A 17,231-nucleotide genomic window follows, 5' to 3' on the forward strand; every position below is an offset into this window, starting at 1 on the left:
TCTAACAAGGAATTACCTACATATCTTTGTTAATGAAAGTTGTAGACACTGATGACTCAATGCTTAGTATACTGAGTTGCACATAAACAGCAGAATAATTGCTTTTTTCCTCTCTTTTTACAGATATATAGGGATCTACAATTCTGGTTGACAGACTAGCCAACTGAAAACATTGTGCATGGCCAGGTTCTATTCCAACCCAAGCTTCCTGGCAAAAATGTATATCAGGACATGATAACTTTCCTGCTAATCCATCAGTATTTTTCAAGTGGTTCCAAAACATCCTCACTCTTCAATCTGCTACATTTGTTCTATTAAAATAGGAGAAGCTTTTGGGAAAGTCTAATGGAATGCTTATAGATTAAGTCTACTAATTATTCATGTGCCACTGTGAAGGTTCAGAATAAGGAAAGATGAATTTAATTATATTCAATGCAAAATAATAGCGCTGTCACCATGCCAAAAATAACCACAGGTATTCAGGTATTCCGTTGTGAATGTTCTCGACTTCAACAATAGGGCCCGGGGAAGGGTGTAATGGATGCCTCCTGCAGCACCCTGCTGGCCAAAATGGGGTGTGTGGGGGTTCTGCACATAGCCTCCCTGCACCTCATTTTCACCCTCCATGGCCTCCTGTAGCACTCTGCCAGCCGAAAAAAGGCCACGTGGACGGCGAAAACGAGGCACAGAACCCCTGCATGCGGCCCGTTTTAGCCACGAGAGGCAGCGCACTCCGGTCCCTTGATATTTCCAGGCCAGCTCCGCGGACCGGATTTAAGGGCCCCACAGTCAAGATCTGACCCACGGGCCTTGAGTTTGACACCCCTGGTATAATGCAACGTGGTAAAACTGTTTGGGCCAAAGCCACACAGTGAACCTCCATGGTTTAGTAGCAACATGAACCTGTATCACACTAATTCTAGTCCGCATTGTAATCACTACAACAGTTGTGGTTCTCAATGCAACATAACTTGATGTTCCAGTTGCTGCATACTAAATTGCTTACTAAAATCATGCTACATAATTGAATTGGGAAATGGATTTTCTGTTTCTTTCAACAACCACACCATGTTCAGACTTATTATAGACTTATTATAAAGACTTTATTCTTATAAAGCTGAATTCAAAATATTGTGTACCAAATGTTACACAACTGATTCCTGAGCATTTTTCAGCAAGACCCATTACGTTATCCCAGTTATTTACATTAACATTTTACAGAAATTCCATTGGATGCAACTGGGTAAGTGAAAAAATATAACATGCACCACATTGCCAGTCTCAACCAATTATTGTGACTGTGCAAAAGCTATCTCAGCATTACTTCAAAGAAAGTGCAGAAGAATTGGATAAGCATTGCTTAAACACTATTTTCAAACTGAACTCTCAATCTTCATTCAGTGTTCTGAGATTCCCCCATTCCAGTCCATCCAGTTCTATGAAATAGCTCAAGGTACTTTTTGCACAATAGTTTCAAATGTACCTTGATAGCTTCAATAGCATATTCCACTTGGAATAATCTTCCTTCTGGTGAAAAAGTGTTCACACCTCTGCAAAGGAAAGAATCAAGAGTTACATTGGACATTTACTAGAATTTAGATTTTCAATCAGACTTATGCAATAAAGTTTGATTTCAAATAAAGACAGAAAGACAAAGTATTTTTCTAGCTGAACTCAACTTGTTGCAAATAACTAACAAGGGTGTTTTCAGAAACTGGACAAATTCATAAAAGATACAGTATTATCTATAATAGCAAATATTCAGTCTTCATATCTTAAACATCTTAAATTTTCTAGCAAAAACATTTCTGCCAATATAGGGAAAAATTTCATGTTTCCCAAATAGACAGCATTCTATTTAGCGGTTTAGTTTTAAACTCCAAACTTCTCAGAAATTTCAATTTTAACAGGTTTGTTAATTCAACAGATCCCTTGAAACAAACCCGTGACAGTAGGTGTTGAGAATTTATGATATTGCAAAATGTGAGCAAAAACTAAATGTACGAAATGATTTATGAAAGTCACCACCAAATTAAACTTTCTCTTCTTGATAAATATCACAGGGTATTACCAAAAATACTTGACAAAGTTTATTTGGCTATCCATGTATTGGTTTGTACAAGTAACATTCTAAAAATACATTTGCACATAGTAGATTGTTCTAAGATATGCTTTTTTTATTCAGCAAAGAAGCATTACAGTACTTGATTTCAGCGAGCTGGTCCAATCACTGATTAGCATAACCGAAAGCAAAAGTTTGAGGCTCATCATTATGACTAAGGAAATGTACTGGCCTAGTAGAGTACACACCACTCCAAATACACAGTAGTTACAGAAGACGAATTAGGCCCAGTCTGCTGCGGATAAGAAATACTTCGATGAATTACCAGTAGCAAAGGTATTCCAAGGGATCGGGATGGCCTGATTTGTGACCAATAAACTTCAAAATGTCACAATCCCTTCTATTTTTTTTCTCACCCACTAATGAGCAGGCATAGTTAAGGCAAATCGAAAATCTATTTTTTTTAAAAAAAAAAAAAAGCACAAAGATCGAACCAAGTGGAATAAAGCATTTGGAACAAATGCAAACTTTTCTTCAAGTATTGTTTCAGATACACATCCAGTCTCTTTCCACCGCCAGAGTGCTTCAATTTTGCAGTTCGATTTACGTAAAGCTGCTTTTGCCGCCGGCGAAAAGCTTTTTGCGGGACACCGTCTCCTGGGAAGCTTCGGTTTCTAATGCGAGGAGCGGTTATGCTCCAAAGTGTAAGACAGACCTTTCCTTCTCCCCCACCCCAAGAGAAAACTGCTCTCCGTTCCCAAGCACGGAGGTCCGGCCGAAGCGCCTCCTTTCCGAAAAAAGAAGCAAAAAGCCCCCGCCACTCTTAAAGAGACCTTGGAGGAGAGGCCAGCAAGCTGGAGGAGGGAGGTCGTTTCAACTCCTTCCCGAAAGCCAGGCCGCTGCAGTGACTCAGCCCCGGCCAAGGCAGGCCGCGCTTCCGCTCGTCCCGGCTGCACTTACCTGTCGTACTCGGAGCGGGTGAGGAACATGCTGGCAACAGCAGCCGCAGCGGCACCAGGGAGGAAGAGATGCGCGCGTTCGAGCCTCGACTTTAGTCCGGAGAAGGCTATGGCCCTGTCAGCACAAGCACCCGGTTTCAGCCACCGCTCCACACCGCGCATGCGTGAATCTCCACGGCGTACGCTTCGCGTGCTTAGCAGCCCAATAGAGCTCCGAAGCGGGAGCTTACAATGCCATCGCGCAATTGGCCCTGGGAAGGTTCGTCCTAAGCCGGGATTGGCTAACGGTTGCCATGGTCCCACGGGGCATATCGATCCCGCCCTTCCAAAGATTTGAGAACAAACTTAAAGGTTACAGGGGGACGCGGTGTGGTCGTTGTGTTTCTACGGGAGTCGATTGTAGCGCTTTTCCCATCTTCGTGTCTCTTTGTGTTATGACACAGTACTCCATTATTTTGGTAAATAAATAATTTAACAGTTAAACATTAGCGGCAAACGTATATTGAACTAAAAACGTGCGGCGATCTTTACCTAAAATTGTCCATAAGCGGTAGCGATCACGTTGTTACCAATTCACCTTGTTTTGAGATTCAATGTTCAAGTGAGATCTTGGGGCAAAAGGCAACGATCCGCTTTTCATGAGGACTCTGAAGCATCATTTATAGGTGGGGGAAAAAATTTAATACATTCAAAGTATTGATGAGCCAAATGCCCCAGGATTGAAGCAGTTTATACATTGTGGTTAAAGGGCAATGCCGTGTTTCATCCGTTCGAAACAAAAATATAATTTGTGTGGTTTCAGTTCATGTTACGTGAAGGCACCATTGTGATTTATAAAATGATAGTGAAACAATGGCTTAAATCGAGCTAATAAAGAGACAAGCAATAGTTGGTGTTCTGGTGTGTCAAAGCAATTGACCGAAGAAGGAACCGAGGGTGCCGTAAAGCACAAAGAACTACATGTAATCCTTCATGACCACGGTTGGGATTGGCAACTTGGACACCAAATGAAGCAGTTGTTAAGTGAAACCATGTCTGCTCTTTTGATCTTATTTCACCTTTCTTTTTGCTTTACAGAACAATGTGATTGCAAACAGTTGCTAAACAAGGCAGTTACTAATAAAGACTACCTGTGGAAAAGATACCTCCAAAAGTCTCAAAGGTGAAATCCCAATGAAAAAAGCAATAGTAAAATAACCAGTTGTCACCCCAAATTATCACTGATCAAATTTTTCATATTTCCATATATTTCAACTGCATAATCCTGGCCACTTGTGTCTGTCAAAAAAGTGAATATGCTGTGGGGAACCTCTTGTTTTCTATCAGATAAGCCCTTTCCTGAATGTCACTACTTACCTTCCAAAATCCAATGCACCAAACAGTCCTCTTATTTTCTTAAAAGTGATAAAATTGTTAACTTCCTCTTTAAAATACCTTCTGCTGTTTTAAAAAGAAAGGAAAAGGGGAAGAGACTGGTGTTGAAGAATGTAGCAAAGTAGTCCCCGGTAATCACTCCTATGCTCTACTGTCTAAACCAGGGGTGTCAAACTTGATTTCAATGAGTTTGTGTTTGACCTCAGGGGACTGGGGTGGGCGTGGCCAGGGTGGGCGTAGCCAGCTCAACATCACTCGTGTTGGGGGCGCCTGTGGTGGTCCGAGTCCTCTGCCAGAGAAAACAGGCTCCCGAGCTCCATTTTCACTGGCAGAGGCACAATGGGGTAGTCCTTCACTGTTTCCAGGGCAGCCCCGTGGGCCAGATTTAAGCACCCCATGGCCCGGATTCGGGTTTGACACTCCTGGTCTCAACAAAATTCTAGTTGAAGGTTTTGGACATTTGTGTAGACCTTTAATGCAGTTTTTTCTTTTTTTAGATTAATAGCTATGAGGTGGGAGAAGTGGAATTATGGGATGTGTTGTGAAGGATTTGTGGGCAGGGTAGATGAAGCTGGGGGGGCAAAATTGAAATTAGACATTTTTATAGCAAAAGTATTTTTCTTAAATCTCACTTAAAAGGTTTTTTTTTAATCTTTCCCGCATTCATAAAACCCAAGATATGTACTTTACCTTGATTACTAAAAACTGGTGATAGCTGAGAAAGGATGTAGGAGCCAAATAAAATCTTTGGGCTGAACATTGTATAATCCTTACATAGGTAGGCAGAAAAAAGCCACCCTGCTTGTTGACCATGCATGCTTTCTCTTTCTCTTTTGCAGTCCTTGGAGACCATTTGCAACACTCAAATTTGTTGGAAAAGTATCAAAAATCAGCAGGAAGCAGGGAGAGAAAAAGGTGTTTTTATAAGCTTAATACATCAGTGAAAGTATCAGTCCCACAAATCTCTCCAGATGGCAGGAAATTGACTAAAACCTCCACCCTGTGCCTTCTGTAATGGTATTACATCATGGCTTGGCTGACAGCTGTGCTTAGCTGCCAAGAATACGAATACAAAATAGACCTCGGCAGCAGAAAACTACTGACCCCTGATGTTAGGGTATTGTGGATAATATTGAAGCCTCACTTAAAAGGGCCCTACATTTCACAGAAGTGCATTGGATGGGTCAGAAAATAACTAGGTAAAATATTCTCTACTGCTTGCTTAAAAAGACAAGCTGAAGATGTCCAAGGCTTAAACTGGAGAGGTGTCATTTGAAATTGTAGGTACTTTGATTCAGTTGTCTAGGAACAGCTTTTTGCAGAATATATTTTTGTGAATGTTTATTAATTAGATTTATATACTGCTATTCAGTTAGAAGCCCAGAGTGACATATTCTTGTATTTCCCTATAACAATTATATAAGATAGGGTGGCAGAAAGAGAATGATTGGTCCAGTTGGTCATAAAAGGCCAAGGATTAGAGTGTAGATTCACATATTCAGGTAGTAATGGTTAGTTGACAAGGCACACATGAAAGAATTTAGGTTAGTTATGAAGTAAAAAAAATAACTGAAATGTGTACCTAGGATTGGTAGTTAGGTTTCATCCCCTTTCGAGGAGACATCAGTGTGTTTTGAATTGGGTTTCAATTCAATTCAAAATGCACTGACAATGTCTCCTCGAATGGTGACAAAACGTTTGCAACCAAATTGCCAAGCTTGGAGCTCAAAACAACAGCCGCCCCAAAACTGTTTTGGTTTAGCAAATTGTTCAAATCTGATGTGCATAGGTGTGTTCCCAGGATCTCACCAATACTATACAAATAGGAACTGCACCTGTTTGAGGATTTTTCCAGAGAACTATTCCTAGCATTGCCTTTTGAAAAGAATGTGAAACTGTTGTGTCTTTCCTTCTTTAATGGAGGGGGAGAAGCAGAAGAAATGATGGGAAAAACAAAGCAGTTCATAAATGGAAAATAACATGATCAAGTTCTTTTATTCAACTCTGTGTGTGATGCAATGTGAGTGTACAGTAAAACTCTCACATGGGAGCATCCCCTGTCATTGGACTGAAAGGAATTCCTGCCATCAAGCTACAATTTGGAAGCAACTGCTTTGTAGCCTACTAGTATGGATATTTGTTGACTATCAAAACTTACATTCAGCATGACTTATTATCAAGGAAGTACATAGCCATAATCATAGACCTCTTTCTTGAACATTTTAGAATTGGGCTGGGCAGAGGATAGTATATTTTCTATTAGTCTCATTTCTACTATTTTGAAATCCAAACAACACTTCAGGTTCATAACGCTCTCAGATCTTTCTTGTAGTACAAACACGTTTGTGTCATCTGTATCATCCCTGCAAGATGCACATTGAACTATTTGATCAATGTTTTCCATAGGTTATCTTCAGGGGTGGGCTTCAAATAATTTAACAACTGGTTCTCTGCCCGGCTGCTGGGTGGGCGTGGCCATGGTGGGCATGGCCTAGTCAGCCTCCTGCACCATCCTGGGAGTGAAAACATTTATGCCTTCCCCGGCCTCCAGAGGCTTTCCTTGAGCCTCCGGGAGGCTGTTTTTCGCCCTTCCTGAGCCTCCACACAGGCCCTTCACTTACCTGCAATCCAAAATGGGCCACGTGGTGACTCCTGGCAGCAGTGGAGTGGGGTGGGCGGGGCCAGCCAAGGGTGGGATTTGCCGTTTTGCCGAACTGGCCATAAAATTAACCAGTTCAGGTGAACCAGTGCGAACTAGTATCAGCCCACTCCTGGTTATCTTCCTACTACATTGAGGCCATTTTGCAAAACGTAAAACGAACTATTTTTATGCAGGCATTAATTTCATGGCTCTAGTTCCCTAAATATAGGAGGAATGCTGAGCCAGCCATAAGTAGAGTAGGTCTAGGGGACTCTGTTCTAACACATAAGGAAATATGTTGGAGGTGTAAAGCCCAAGGCTTAAATGGTGATTTAAAAGAAGGCGATTCACAAGTGAGTTTCAGATTACATCACATAGAAATCTATAATAAAATCTTATGCTGCTGATTGCATCTACCAAACATTTAATTTTATGCATTAAGAAAAAGCCAAACAATGTTTTTCAGAAAGTCCCAGAGAAAAAATGGAGTAGGGCATATGCTATATGTCCTTCCTTATTTTTTTCTCGAAATAAAATAAGAATGCCCTAGAAAATATGTAAAATCTAAGCAGTATCATTTTATTTTGAGATATATAATAATTGTCCAACAAATTATAATAGATAAATTTTGGCTTTAAATATCCAGAATGGTTTAACATAGGCAGATGCAATCTCAAATCATATTTCCTTGCTTTTCAAAGTTGCTCTTTCCTTGGGTTACAAATAACCCCCCAAAGAAATATACCAGCAAGGAATAAAAGACAGGATTTTGGCTTTGATTTTTAACATATTCAACATCCAAGCAAGCATCTTTTAATCATCACTATCTGTTGATCTGCACAAAAATTGGGCTATAATTCACATGATTTCCATCTAGCATACAGATCAGCCATCCTAGCTGGCAGATATTGCAAGCTCTAGTCAAATGTATAGAAGTCACTAGATAAAGAACAATGCAATGAGGCAAGCAATTGTCCTTGTGCCTCAGATGCTTATGTGAACAGGAGCACTGTACAATGACAAAGCATAAATTCTTAACTAAGCCTTTTAAAATAAAAACATCTTTTGTGCAACAGTTTCACATTTCTTTTTCATTAGAAAAATAAATGTTATAATAGTGTACACTTGAATATTCAAATCACAATTTTCTTATTAACATCTGTGAATCTGCTGTATTTAAGAATCTACACCAAGAAAGCAAAATTTCAATTTATTTCATGTTTTTGAATTATTTAATGATATTTCATACATGGTTTAGAAAATAAACAACAGATGAAGGAGAAGAGAGAACTTGAATGGCTTTCAAAATCAATTCTATAGATTATTTTATTTTTTGTTTAAAACAGCATTTCCAGAATATTTTAATATGTGCAATATAAAAAAGAAAACATAATTAGCATAGCATAACAAGAAAAGAAGAAACAAGCAGCCGGTAAGAAATCATTTCTGCTTACCTAGGTTTGTAAATTCTTATTTAACTTCTTCATATAAATTATGATAAAGATTAATGAATAAACAGAAGCATACATTATTCCCCACAGCAAGGAGAAGCAGAGATAGTCAAATTTATTATTTTATCTAAAGAAGAGAATATATTTATTTTGTTTCTATTTGGAAATTACTTCCGGATTTTGTGTTTGCAAAGAAAAAAATGAAACTTTGATTTTATTTTTGCTAATTAGATAGGCTTGTTTTTATAGAAATGGCTGGTATATACTGTTGTGTAAAAGTAAGAAGTTGTTGTTATCTTCTACTGTGCTAGAGAGTTGGAAGTTGGTGCCTTTTTCTTTCCTTTCTCTCTACACCATATTTCTCCTCTCCTTACTTTCTTGAATTTCTCTTTTTATTTTATATTTTGATAAACTAATAAACATGTGAGACCAAGGAAAAAAGTAAGTTATTATTTAACTTCCATAGATTGAAATCAAAGACTATAATAACAATCTTTGAGTCACCCTACTTATTATCCTATCAATGTTCTTTACCCATCAAAACAGGACACAGCACTCTGACTTTACCAGTATGTCACTATTCTGCTAGCTAGAATGTATTTTAATCATGAGAGCTGAGTAGGTAAGTGCTGTAATCAACATACAATCTGAAAGTTATTTGTCTTGTCTCTACAGCAACCTCTACAGTTGAAATAAACTGGCATAAACAAACTTGGCCTGTTCTCAACTTCCAGTTACTGTTTAAAAGCATTAACTGCACAGAGTACAGTACATTTATTATATGGTAGAGTAAAATTTTAAAGAAATGAAATATATAACTCTTATTATTTTGGCTATTTCCATTGCTTAGGGTCAAGAGCAGTTAATGAATTTTCCAATAAGATAATAAGTAGTGCAAAATGGATCTAGAATAGATCATAAAAATCTGATGGTAGCAAATAAGTGGAGGCTTTCTTTGCTACCATTTAGTGGTAAAAACCCTTCTGTCCAACTGGTTGATGAAAATGATGTCCCCATTCACAGATATGGTATTTGGTAGAAACCATAGTCATGCCATAGACATTGGTAGGGTATGTTTGATGTCGTTTGCCCCAGAGGTGGTATTCAGCAAGTTCTGACCAGTTCTAGAGAACCGGTAGTGGAAATTTTCAGTTCGGAGAACCGGCAAATACCACCTCTGACTGGAGATTTTACAGTATCCTTCCCCTGCCACGCCCACCAAGCCGGTAGTAAAAGCCACAGAACTGGTAGTAAATTTTTTTGAATCCCATCACTGGTTTGCCCTGCCTTGTTCCCCTCTTATGCACACCCATAGTTTAATATTCATCACAACGAATACATCTGGCATTCCTCCAAAGCTGAAATAATCAGAACAGTATTACCAAACAATATGGGGCAAGAAGACTTCCTTAGGGGGAGGAATTTTCTTTGGGAAAGTCCTATTTGGCACTCAGTGTAGAGTGCAGAATTGTGTCTGAAAGACTCGAAGCTTGGGTTGGGCCTACTTCACAAAAGTGTTGGTCCTAACTCAAGAAGACCCCTTGGATACAGGGTGGCTTTGGCCTTTTGGTGAGGACAGATGATCCTTCTGGATGAGGGAGAACCTGCAGGTCCCCACAAGAAGCTAGGTAAGCCTTCATAATGCCTGAAGTAAAGTAAATGTAAGTTTGAAGGAATGCCCACAAGGAAAGTCTGAGAATAAAGCGAATAAGGCCGATTTTGATAACAGGCTTACCATATTTTCAAGCAGACGAACCAGGATAAAGGTCATGATCAGCAGCCAGGGAGTGTGGATCTTAGTACTTTTTCAAAGCTTACCTCACTGTGTGCAGATAAAGAGGGGGCCTGTTTGGGTAGACCACTAATCCTATGCTTCTCTAAAAAGGGGGACACATGTATTTAAACTCCCTCACCCTTTGACTGAGCCTGCTGCTAAATTGCACAGGCAAAGGGGAAGCAAGCTATGACAGATGGGATAAATCTGTCATGCCCACTGACAAGCTGTGCAGTCTTATTTGCCAGGAAGTAATTTTTTAATGCCTGCAATAAAGCACAAAACCAGAACAATCCTGGTCAAACCAGGATATATGGCCAGGAGGAGTGACCTTGGAATAGCTTCAAATTACCATTTCAAGTATGATTATTACCACTTAATCATTTGCATTCTTCATTGTATTATAGTGTGTAAAAATTGTTAATGTGCTCATAAAATTCTGTCTTCTGTTAAAAGAATGATGGAGATGTTAACTGTGTCGCTATTTTTATCTAAGTATTAACTAATCAAAATAATTCTCCTTTGATAAACATGGAACTGCTGGTGGTTTGATACTAGGTATATCAAAACCAGCTCCATATTTAATGGAAAGTTGTTAATTTTTTTTTATTAATGTCTGAAATACTAACCTACACCCATCTATTGCTAAACAAGACCCATTGAGTCAGGATAAGTATGTGTACAGTTAAATCTGCACATGAATATTCAGGAAAAGCTATAGAGCATGGTGGGTGTCCAAGCTTTTGGCTTGTCTATGCTGCATTGTGTGAAGAGGAATTGTCTTGAGCCACAAATAAAATATATAATGTAGTTAATGTATCTAAATCACATAGTATTAAATGTTTATGATCTTGTGAGGCTGCATTACTAGCTGTCCGGAGCCTACATATGGCTGGACACGCCCGTGTAGAAAGTTAGCACCCATCCCTCTCCTAGAAAATTGAAATATTTTGAGAAATGTTTTTAAAAGGCAGGATAAAGTATTTCCCTTAAGAGAGAAATAAAAATCTTAAGGGAGACAGGAACTCAGACCCCCAGCTTCGTGCCCCCAAGCAGATACTAAGCTGAGGCCACCTTTTAGAAATGCAGATTTGGTAATCCATTACTCCCTGCATCTAGGTCTGAACAAAGGTAGGGTTAGCCCTCAGCCACAATAGGAATTGCCCGACAAGACTCTTCATTGCATCAGCCCAAACTTCAACCAAACTTAGCTCAGACAAACTCCTAGGATTTGTACATGGCTCCATGGGAGTCTAACAACAGTCAACAGAATGCATGTTCTTGCACAGGAACAGGAAGCTCAAATTCAAAGCCTAAGAGAAGGTATTTAAAAACCCTCACTCTCAACTCCATATGGTCAGCTACCCAGAGCCCATGTGGTTCTGCTTCATCATTAAATCATCTTTCCAAGCCTCCATGTTTCCAGTGTCTTTCTCCTGGTTTGGAACTGAACCAGATGGATATTTCTTCCAACAATTGCTATAGAGAATTAATATCTGCACTGAGACAAACCTGAGAATACGTGTGGAGAGTCACAAAACTGCCCCCTGAGTCACTGTGGTGTGGTGTTTATAAGGTGTTACCTTGCTATCAGGATTACTATAAATCCTACTTTAGAGAATTATTTTATGTAATTTTTCAAAGCATCTAATTTAAAGAGTAAAATAATTTTAACAGAAACAAAAAGTGTTGCTACATAAGATACATTTTCATGTACGTCAACATACGCTGAGAAACCTGCTTTGTTTATTAGTGGTAGTTCACATCTTATGTTCAAAGGTTCCCTGGGAAATGAATAGTAACTTCCTGTTTCCACTCTTAGCTAAAGCAAGTTATGGCAATGACTAAATTCAGCCTCATCCTTGCAAACGTTCAAACTGCCTTTTCTATTTCTAATATCATTTAACTTAAATATCACAACTTTCTATAATTTTATAAATGAATATTTATTAATTCTTATTAATTAATGAATAAAGCTTGGATAAAATATATTCTAAACAGTAATATGAAATAATCATAGACTGAACACCTTATTTTTTTATTAGCACAACTTTGAAAAGTGGGATTCTTAAAAACATTGAGGACAATCCATAATTGTTGCTACAAGGAATCTCTGAAAGTGATCAAGATAAACTTGGCAAACAAATTCTGCTTTGAAACTTCTATTCTTTTAAAGCAGGGGTGTCCAACCTTTCACCTTCCCTGGGCCACATTAGAAGATGAAAAGTTGGTTTGGGCCGCACATAAAATAAAATAACAGTAACGATACCTGATCATCCAAAAAACCATAGAAAACATAGTTAACATATTAAATGCAATTGGATTTTGATGCAGAATTCCACAGCCAATTCTGTGTCAAAATCCGTTGTGTGAACCCAGCCTTAGTCTCCTGACTACCAGAAAGTGGCACAGGCCGCAAGATGGCGGAGCTAATATAAGATGGCAGAGCTAATATAATGGATGGGGCACAGGGTTGCCAGATCACAGTTTGGCTCTGTGGCCAAACTCAAGCCAAAATACGGCCAAATTATTTTTATTATTTATTATTAATTTATTAAAAATTATTAATTTTTTATCACGGTTTTTTTATCACCGTTTATCACGGTTTATTTTCTGGCCAAATTTTGCGGAGAGTGGGGGGAAGAAAGCTCGCCCAACTCGCGCCTATCTCTCCTCCTGCAAATGGCCCGGCTGGATGCGGCAGGACTGGAAGGCAGAAGCAGCGGGGGCAGAAGCAGAAGCAGCAGCGGCGGCGGCAAGAGCAGGAGGTGGCGCTCTGACGGTGCCCGCCTTTTCTGTTGCTGCTTGGCATGGCGCTCGCCTCGCCCCGCCTCACGCCTGCCTCTCCTCCTTCTTGCTGGCTCTGGCATGAAGGTTGGGGTGAGCACTGGGCCGCATTACCAGGCAACCTGGGCCACATGCGGCCCGTGGGCCGCGGGTTGGACAAGCCTGTTTTAAAGGATGACATGAGCTACCAATATGGAAGAAATAACATGTTTTGGAAACAGCCCTGGTGAGTATTCTAATAAATGTCAAAACAGAACTAGTAATTTTATCTGCCTGTATTTTTTTTTAATTGCTGTATTGTGGTATAGTTTGCAAAATCTACCAAGCTCTACAAGGATGAATATTGTAATATTGCTAAAATATGCACTTTTAGAAAGCATTCTAGACATTGTTTTCTTCTTAGGCAAATGTTTTAGGGTTAAATACATTTTTTTTAATGAATGGATTCAAAACTAACTGTAAGAAAATTTGTAAGGACATTATGGGAATGTAAATATTAACTGCTTGGAATTTAGACTTGTATATCTAGACATAATTTAAGTTTTGTATTGTATTAAAATGCAATTTTATTCTCCTTAAATATTTGTCAATATCAATTTCTTATCAAAAATTAGTTTTTAGATAAAATAAACATAAACTTAATACTCATGGGACTTGTGGAAAAAGATGCTGTTCTTAATAGACAAATGACTTTGCATCAGCCAAACAGCAGATCAAATGCACATTGAAAACCTATATAATTATCTAATATATTTTCATTTAAATTATTTTACCTAGAAAATTGTATCACATTAATACCATTGTTCTATCACCTGTGATAAAAAATAGCAGTACTTCAGAATCTCTTATCAATCTGTATGGCTAAAAGTCTATAGAGATCCTCAATCATCCAGGACATGGTTGTCCCAAATGTCCTTTTTCAGGAGGCAACTGGACTTTCTTGTTTTTAATTTTGAAGATGTTTCGCTTCTCATCCAAGAAGCTTCTTCAGTTCTGATAGGAAAATCCTTCCATTCTCCACTATCCTATCAGAGCTGAAGAAGTTTCTTGGATGAGAAGTGAAATGTCTTCAAAAGAAAAAACAAGAAAGTGCAGTTGCTTCCTGAAAAAGTACCTTTGGAACATCTGTATGGCTATTAAAAGCTAAAGAAAAAAATCAAGCAAAGGAGAACTATCTAGAAATACTGATACCTTTCTTGGCTAAGGAACTACATAAGGAATAGATTTGTATGTCCCTGAATCCCCCAGCTGAATGCTCACTTCTAGAAATGAGGACCATATCATATGTGTGATTTATGAAACTGAATTTGAAACCATATGGGTTGTGCTGAATACATGGATAACTAGAGAAAGCATGCAGGTGTGTCCTTCCAGATGTGAAAATGGGTGGAGCTAATTCCTATCCATATTAATATTTTAATCTCATACTATTTATGTTGTAGTTTAACAGCTGTGATTAATATGTGTGAACATAACATATGTTTGTAGGGTGTGCTGTCCAGACAGTATATAGGTAATTGGGAATTGAGATAGTTAAGTTAGAATTTGGAGCTGTCCCCTTAAGAGAATGCCTCATGGTAAATGTAGTTAATGCATCATGGGTAATGTAGTTCATGTTATGTGGTCACATCTGTAATCCTGATTGGTCATTGAATTGACCCTTGGTTGGGTTGGGGGAGTTTCCTTTACTCTTGCTTGGACCCCAGCACCGTGCTGGTGTCTCACCCCTTGTTCCATCGTTATGGGATGAAGATCACTATAATTTTACACTATGAAGTCAGCTGTGCAAAGAATTGGACATTAGATGAATCTTGACATAACCGTGAGTTATATTTGTGGATGCCTTGTGAACTAATAAAGAAACTTTGTATGGAAGTCTTTGTAGAGTTTAATCTGACTTTCTTTATATTCAGCCAGCGATTAAAAGACAGAACATAGGGCCCACATGCTATTTTATGTATTGTGATTAGAGCATTTGTATTTCACTTTTGGAGTACATTCCCAGAATAGCTAACAATAACTTTTGAAGACCAAACTAAAATACTACCAGTAGCATCAGTACTGTAAAATAAATAATTTAAAACAGCATATGAGAAGAAAACAGAGCCAAAAAAGTATACTACTAGTTAGTTTCAAGATATCTGGAAAAATAAAAATAATAACCAATCACAATTTAGTAGACCTCAAATAATATTGGCTTTAATAGTTTTATTGAGTTTAATAAAAGAAAACATGTTTCGTTCGGGACTGAATTGTGGGGCTCTTGGTGCTCTGAGCTTGGTTGCTCATTTGCAGATGTTTCATTACCCAACTAGATAACATCATCAGTGCAAGCAGTTGGGTAATGAAACACCTGCAAGCAAACAACCATGGTCTGAGACTACCAAGAACTCTACATTAGCTTTGCTCGTACATTACATTAAGCACAAAATTAAAGAAAATACTAAAACTTTTTTTTAAGGAAATATTTTTTCCGGACTTAATAATTACATAAATATATCATTGTATATCAGACCTGCATATGACACAGTATCTAAAATGTTAGGAAATGGATTAAAACACAGCAAGTGACTTTTAATTGGCATAGGAGACTCTTCGCATAGAACATGAGTAAATGTTATGAGCTAAAAATAAGCTTCCAGACATAATTCACGTTTCTAGTTTTAATGTTTAAAGCCTTAATGGACAAGGTATGTATACACTTATACTTATTATCTTGTAAACAATTGACAAATAAAATAAAATAAAATAAATAAAAAAGGTCCAGTATTTTATGAGCTCCAAATTTATCTTGCTTATTGAGACAGGATTATCTTTTGAATATTAATTTCCTGTGGACTAACTTTAACAAAAGCTAATGGAAACCTTCTCCTTGACAGAAGATTATAATTTGGAGCCACTAGTGACCTTTAAGAAATTGCTTTGTTTTGGGGAACAGTTTTTAAATCTTTGTTAAGTGTTGGATTTCATGACATTATGAAGTTAATTGCCAAAAGGTCTGAAGTGCAGTCTAATGCTCAAGAGCCAGCTGAAAAACTATATAGAATGGGTAGAAACCCCACTATCAGGCAAAACATAAATTATTATGGAGCCCACAGAATGTCTCTGATATGCTAGAAAAACATTCCACTGTCAGTAAAAGGGTTACAAAGTGAAGGAACTGTGGATAGGATGGGAGTGGGGATAACAAAGGGAAGAAGCATGCTGATCCTATATCCTGTATTCTTCTAAAGCACTATGCATCAGCTCTGGATGCAGGGGGAAAACATGATATTGCTATTAACTTCAACAGGATTTTGGGGTTAAAAAAGTATAACTTCCACATTAATAATATTGCCTCAGCTGAATGTAAAGTAAGTTTTATCAAATACTAAGACATCACTATCTCTATCTAAACATCAAACGTAATTCCTTTGCAGATGTTTGCAATAAATTGTTTTGCACAGTCAGAATGAATCTGTAATGTTCTGAAGAGGTGCTCAGTTAGAGAGCTCTACTGCAAGCTAAATCATGTCCTGTAAAGGTCTAATGGTTTCTTCTTTGTTCACATCTCCCGATTCATTTAGCTGTACTTTATATCAGGGCTGGAAGCATCATGTGCTGGCCACAATCACGCCCGGTTTAGTGAAAGGAAAAAAAGTGCGGATACATCACACGATGCCGCCATAACGACATGAGTTTGAACCCCTGCTGTATATCATAACAAAGATAGGATATGGGGCACCAGGCTCTGGCCTCTCACATGCCTTTACTGTTCTCAAAATGAAATTCCATTGGTGGGAACCATGAGATGCTTTGCAATCAAAGGGAGCACTTTTCACAAAGCATCTTCTCTCCAAAACATGTCTCACAGTTTCAGCATTCAAGTAGTTCTCGTTTAGCTATTACAATTGTGACTGACAACTTGGTCATTAAGCAAAGCAGTCACTAAATGAAAATGTTCTTATGATCTTACCTAACTTAAACTGCAAAAGTTGTAAATGCGAGGATTGGTCATAAAGCTACTTTTTCATCACCATCATAACTGTGAACAGTCACTAAACAAGGCAGTCGCCAAACTAGGACTTCCTGTATTGCTCATGCTTCTCTTTCTAAAATAGAAATTGGAAAAGTGCAATCCAGTGTAAAATACTGCACCTGGGAATAAGGCCTGTTGCACCCAACAGAAGCTTTTCAAGTATTT

At 38.3% G+C, this 17,231-nt stretch overlaps 1 protein-coding gene and 1 long non-coding RNA gene across 3 annotated transcripts in view; one reads left to right on the plus strand and one right to left on the minus strand.

Moving 5' to 3' along the window:
• PSMA5 (proteasome 20S subunit alpha 5) overlaps positions 1 to 17,231 on the minus strand; it is a 30,627-nt gene that overhangs the window by 11,974 nt on the left and 1,422 nt on the right. Inside the window, exons 1-2 of one of the 2 annotated variants that reach the window (XM_026716886.2) lie at positions 3,023 to 3,220; positions 1,484 to 1,550 (exon numbers count right to left, since the gene is read on the minus strand). In XM_026716886.2, coding sequence (XP_026572671.1) covers positions 1,484 to 1,550; positions 3,023 to 3,183 — 228 coding nt within the window. In that variant the 5' untranslated portion in view covers positions 3,184 to 3,220. Of the gene's footprint in view, positions 1 to 1,483; positions 1,551 to 3,022; positions 3,221 to 17,231 lie in introns of those variants that run through there. The other variant, XM_087929695.1, reaches the window with a different exon arrangement.
• Positions 3,391 to 6,651, plus strand: LOC148126116 (uncharacterized). The gene is made up of 3 exons (XR_015742564.1): positions 3,391 to 3,479; positions 4,099 to 4,183; positions 5,235 to 6,651. It is a non-coding gene; the product is annotated as an uncharacterized LOC148126116 (long non-coding RNA).

This window comes from Pseudonaja textilis, chromosome 3 (assembly GCF_049901715.1).
Source record: "Pseudonaja textilis isolate UNSWEBS1 chromosome 3, rPseTex1.2, whole genome shotgun sequence".
Taxonomy (NCBI): Eukaryota; Metazoa; Chordata; class Lepidosauria; order Squamata; family Elapidae; genus Pseudonaja; species Pseudonaja textilis.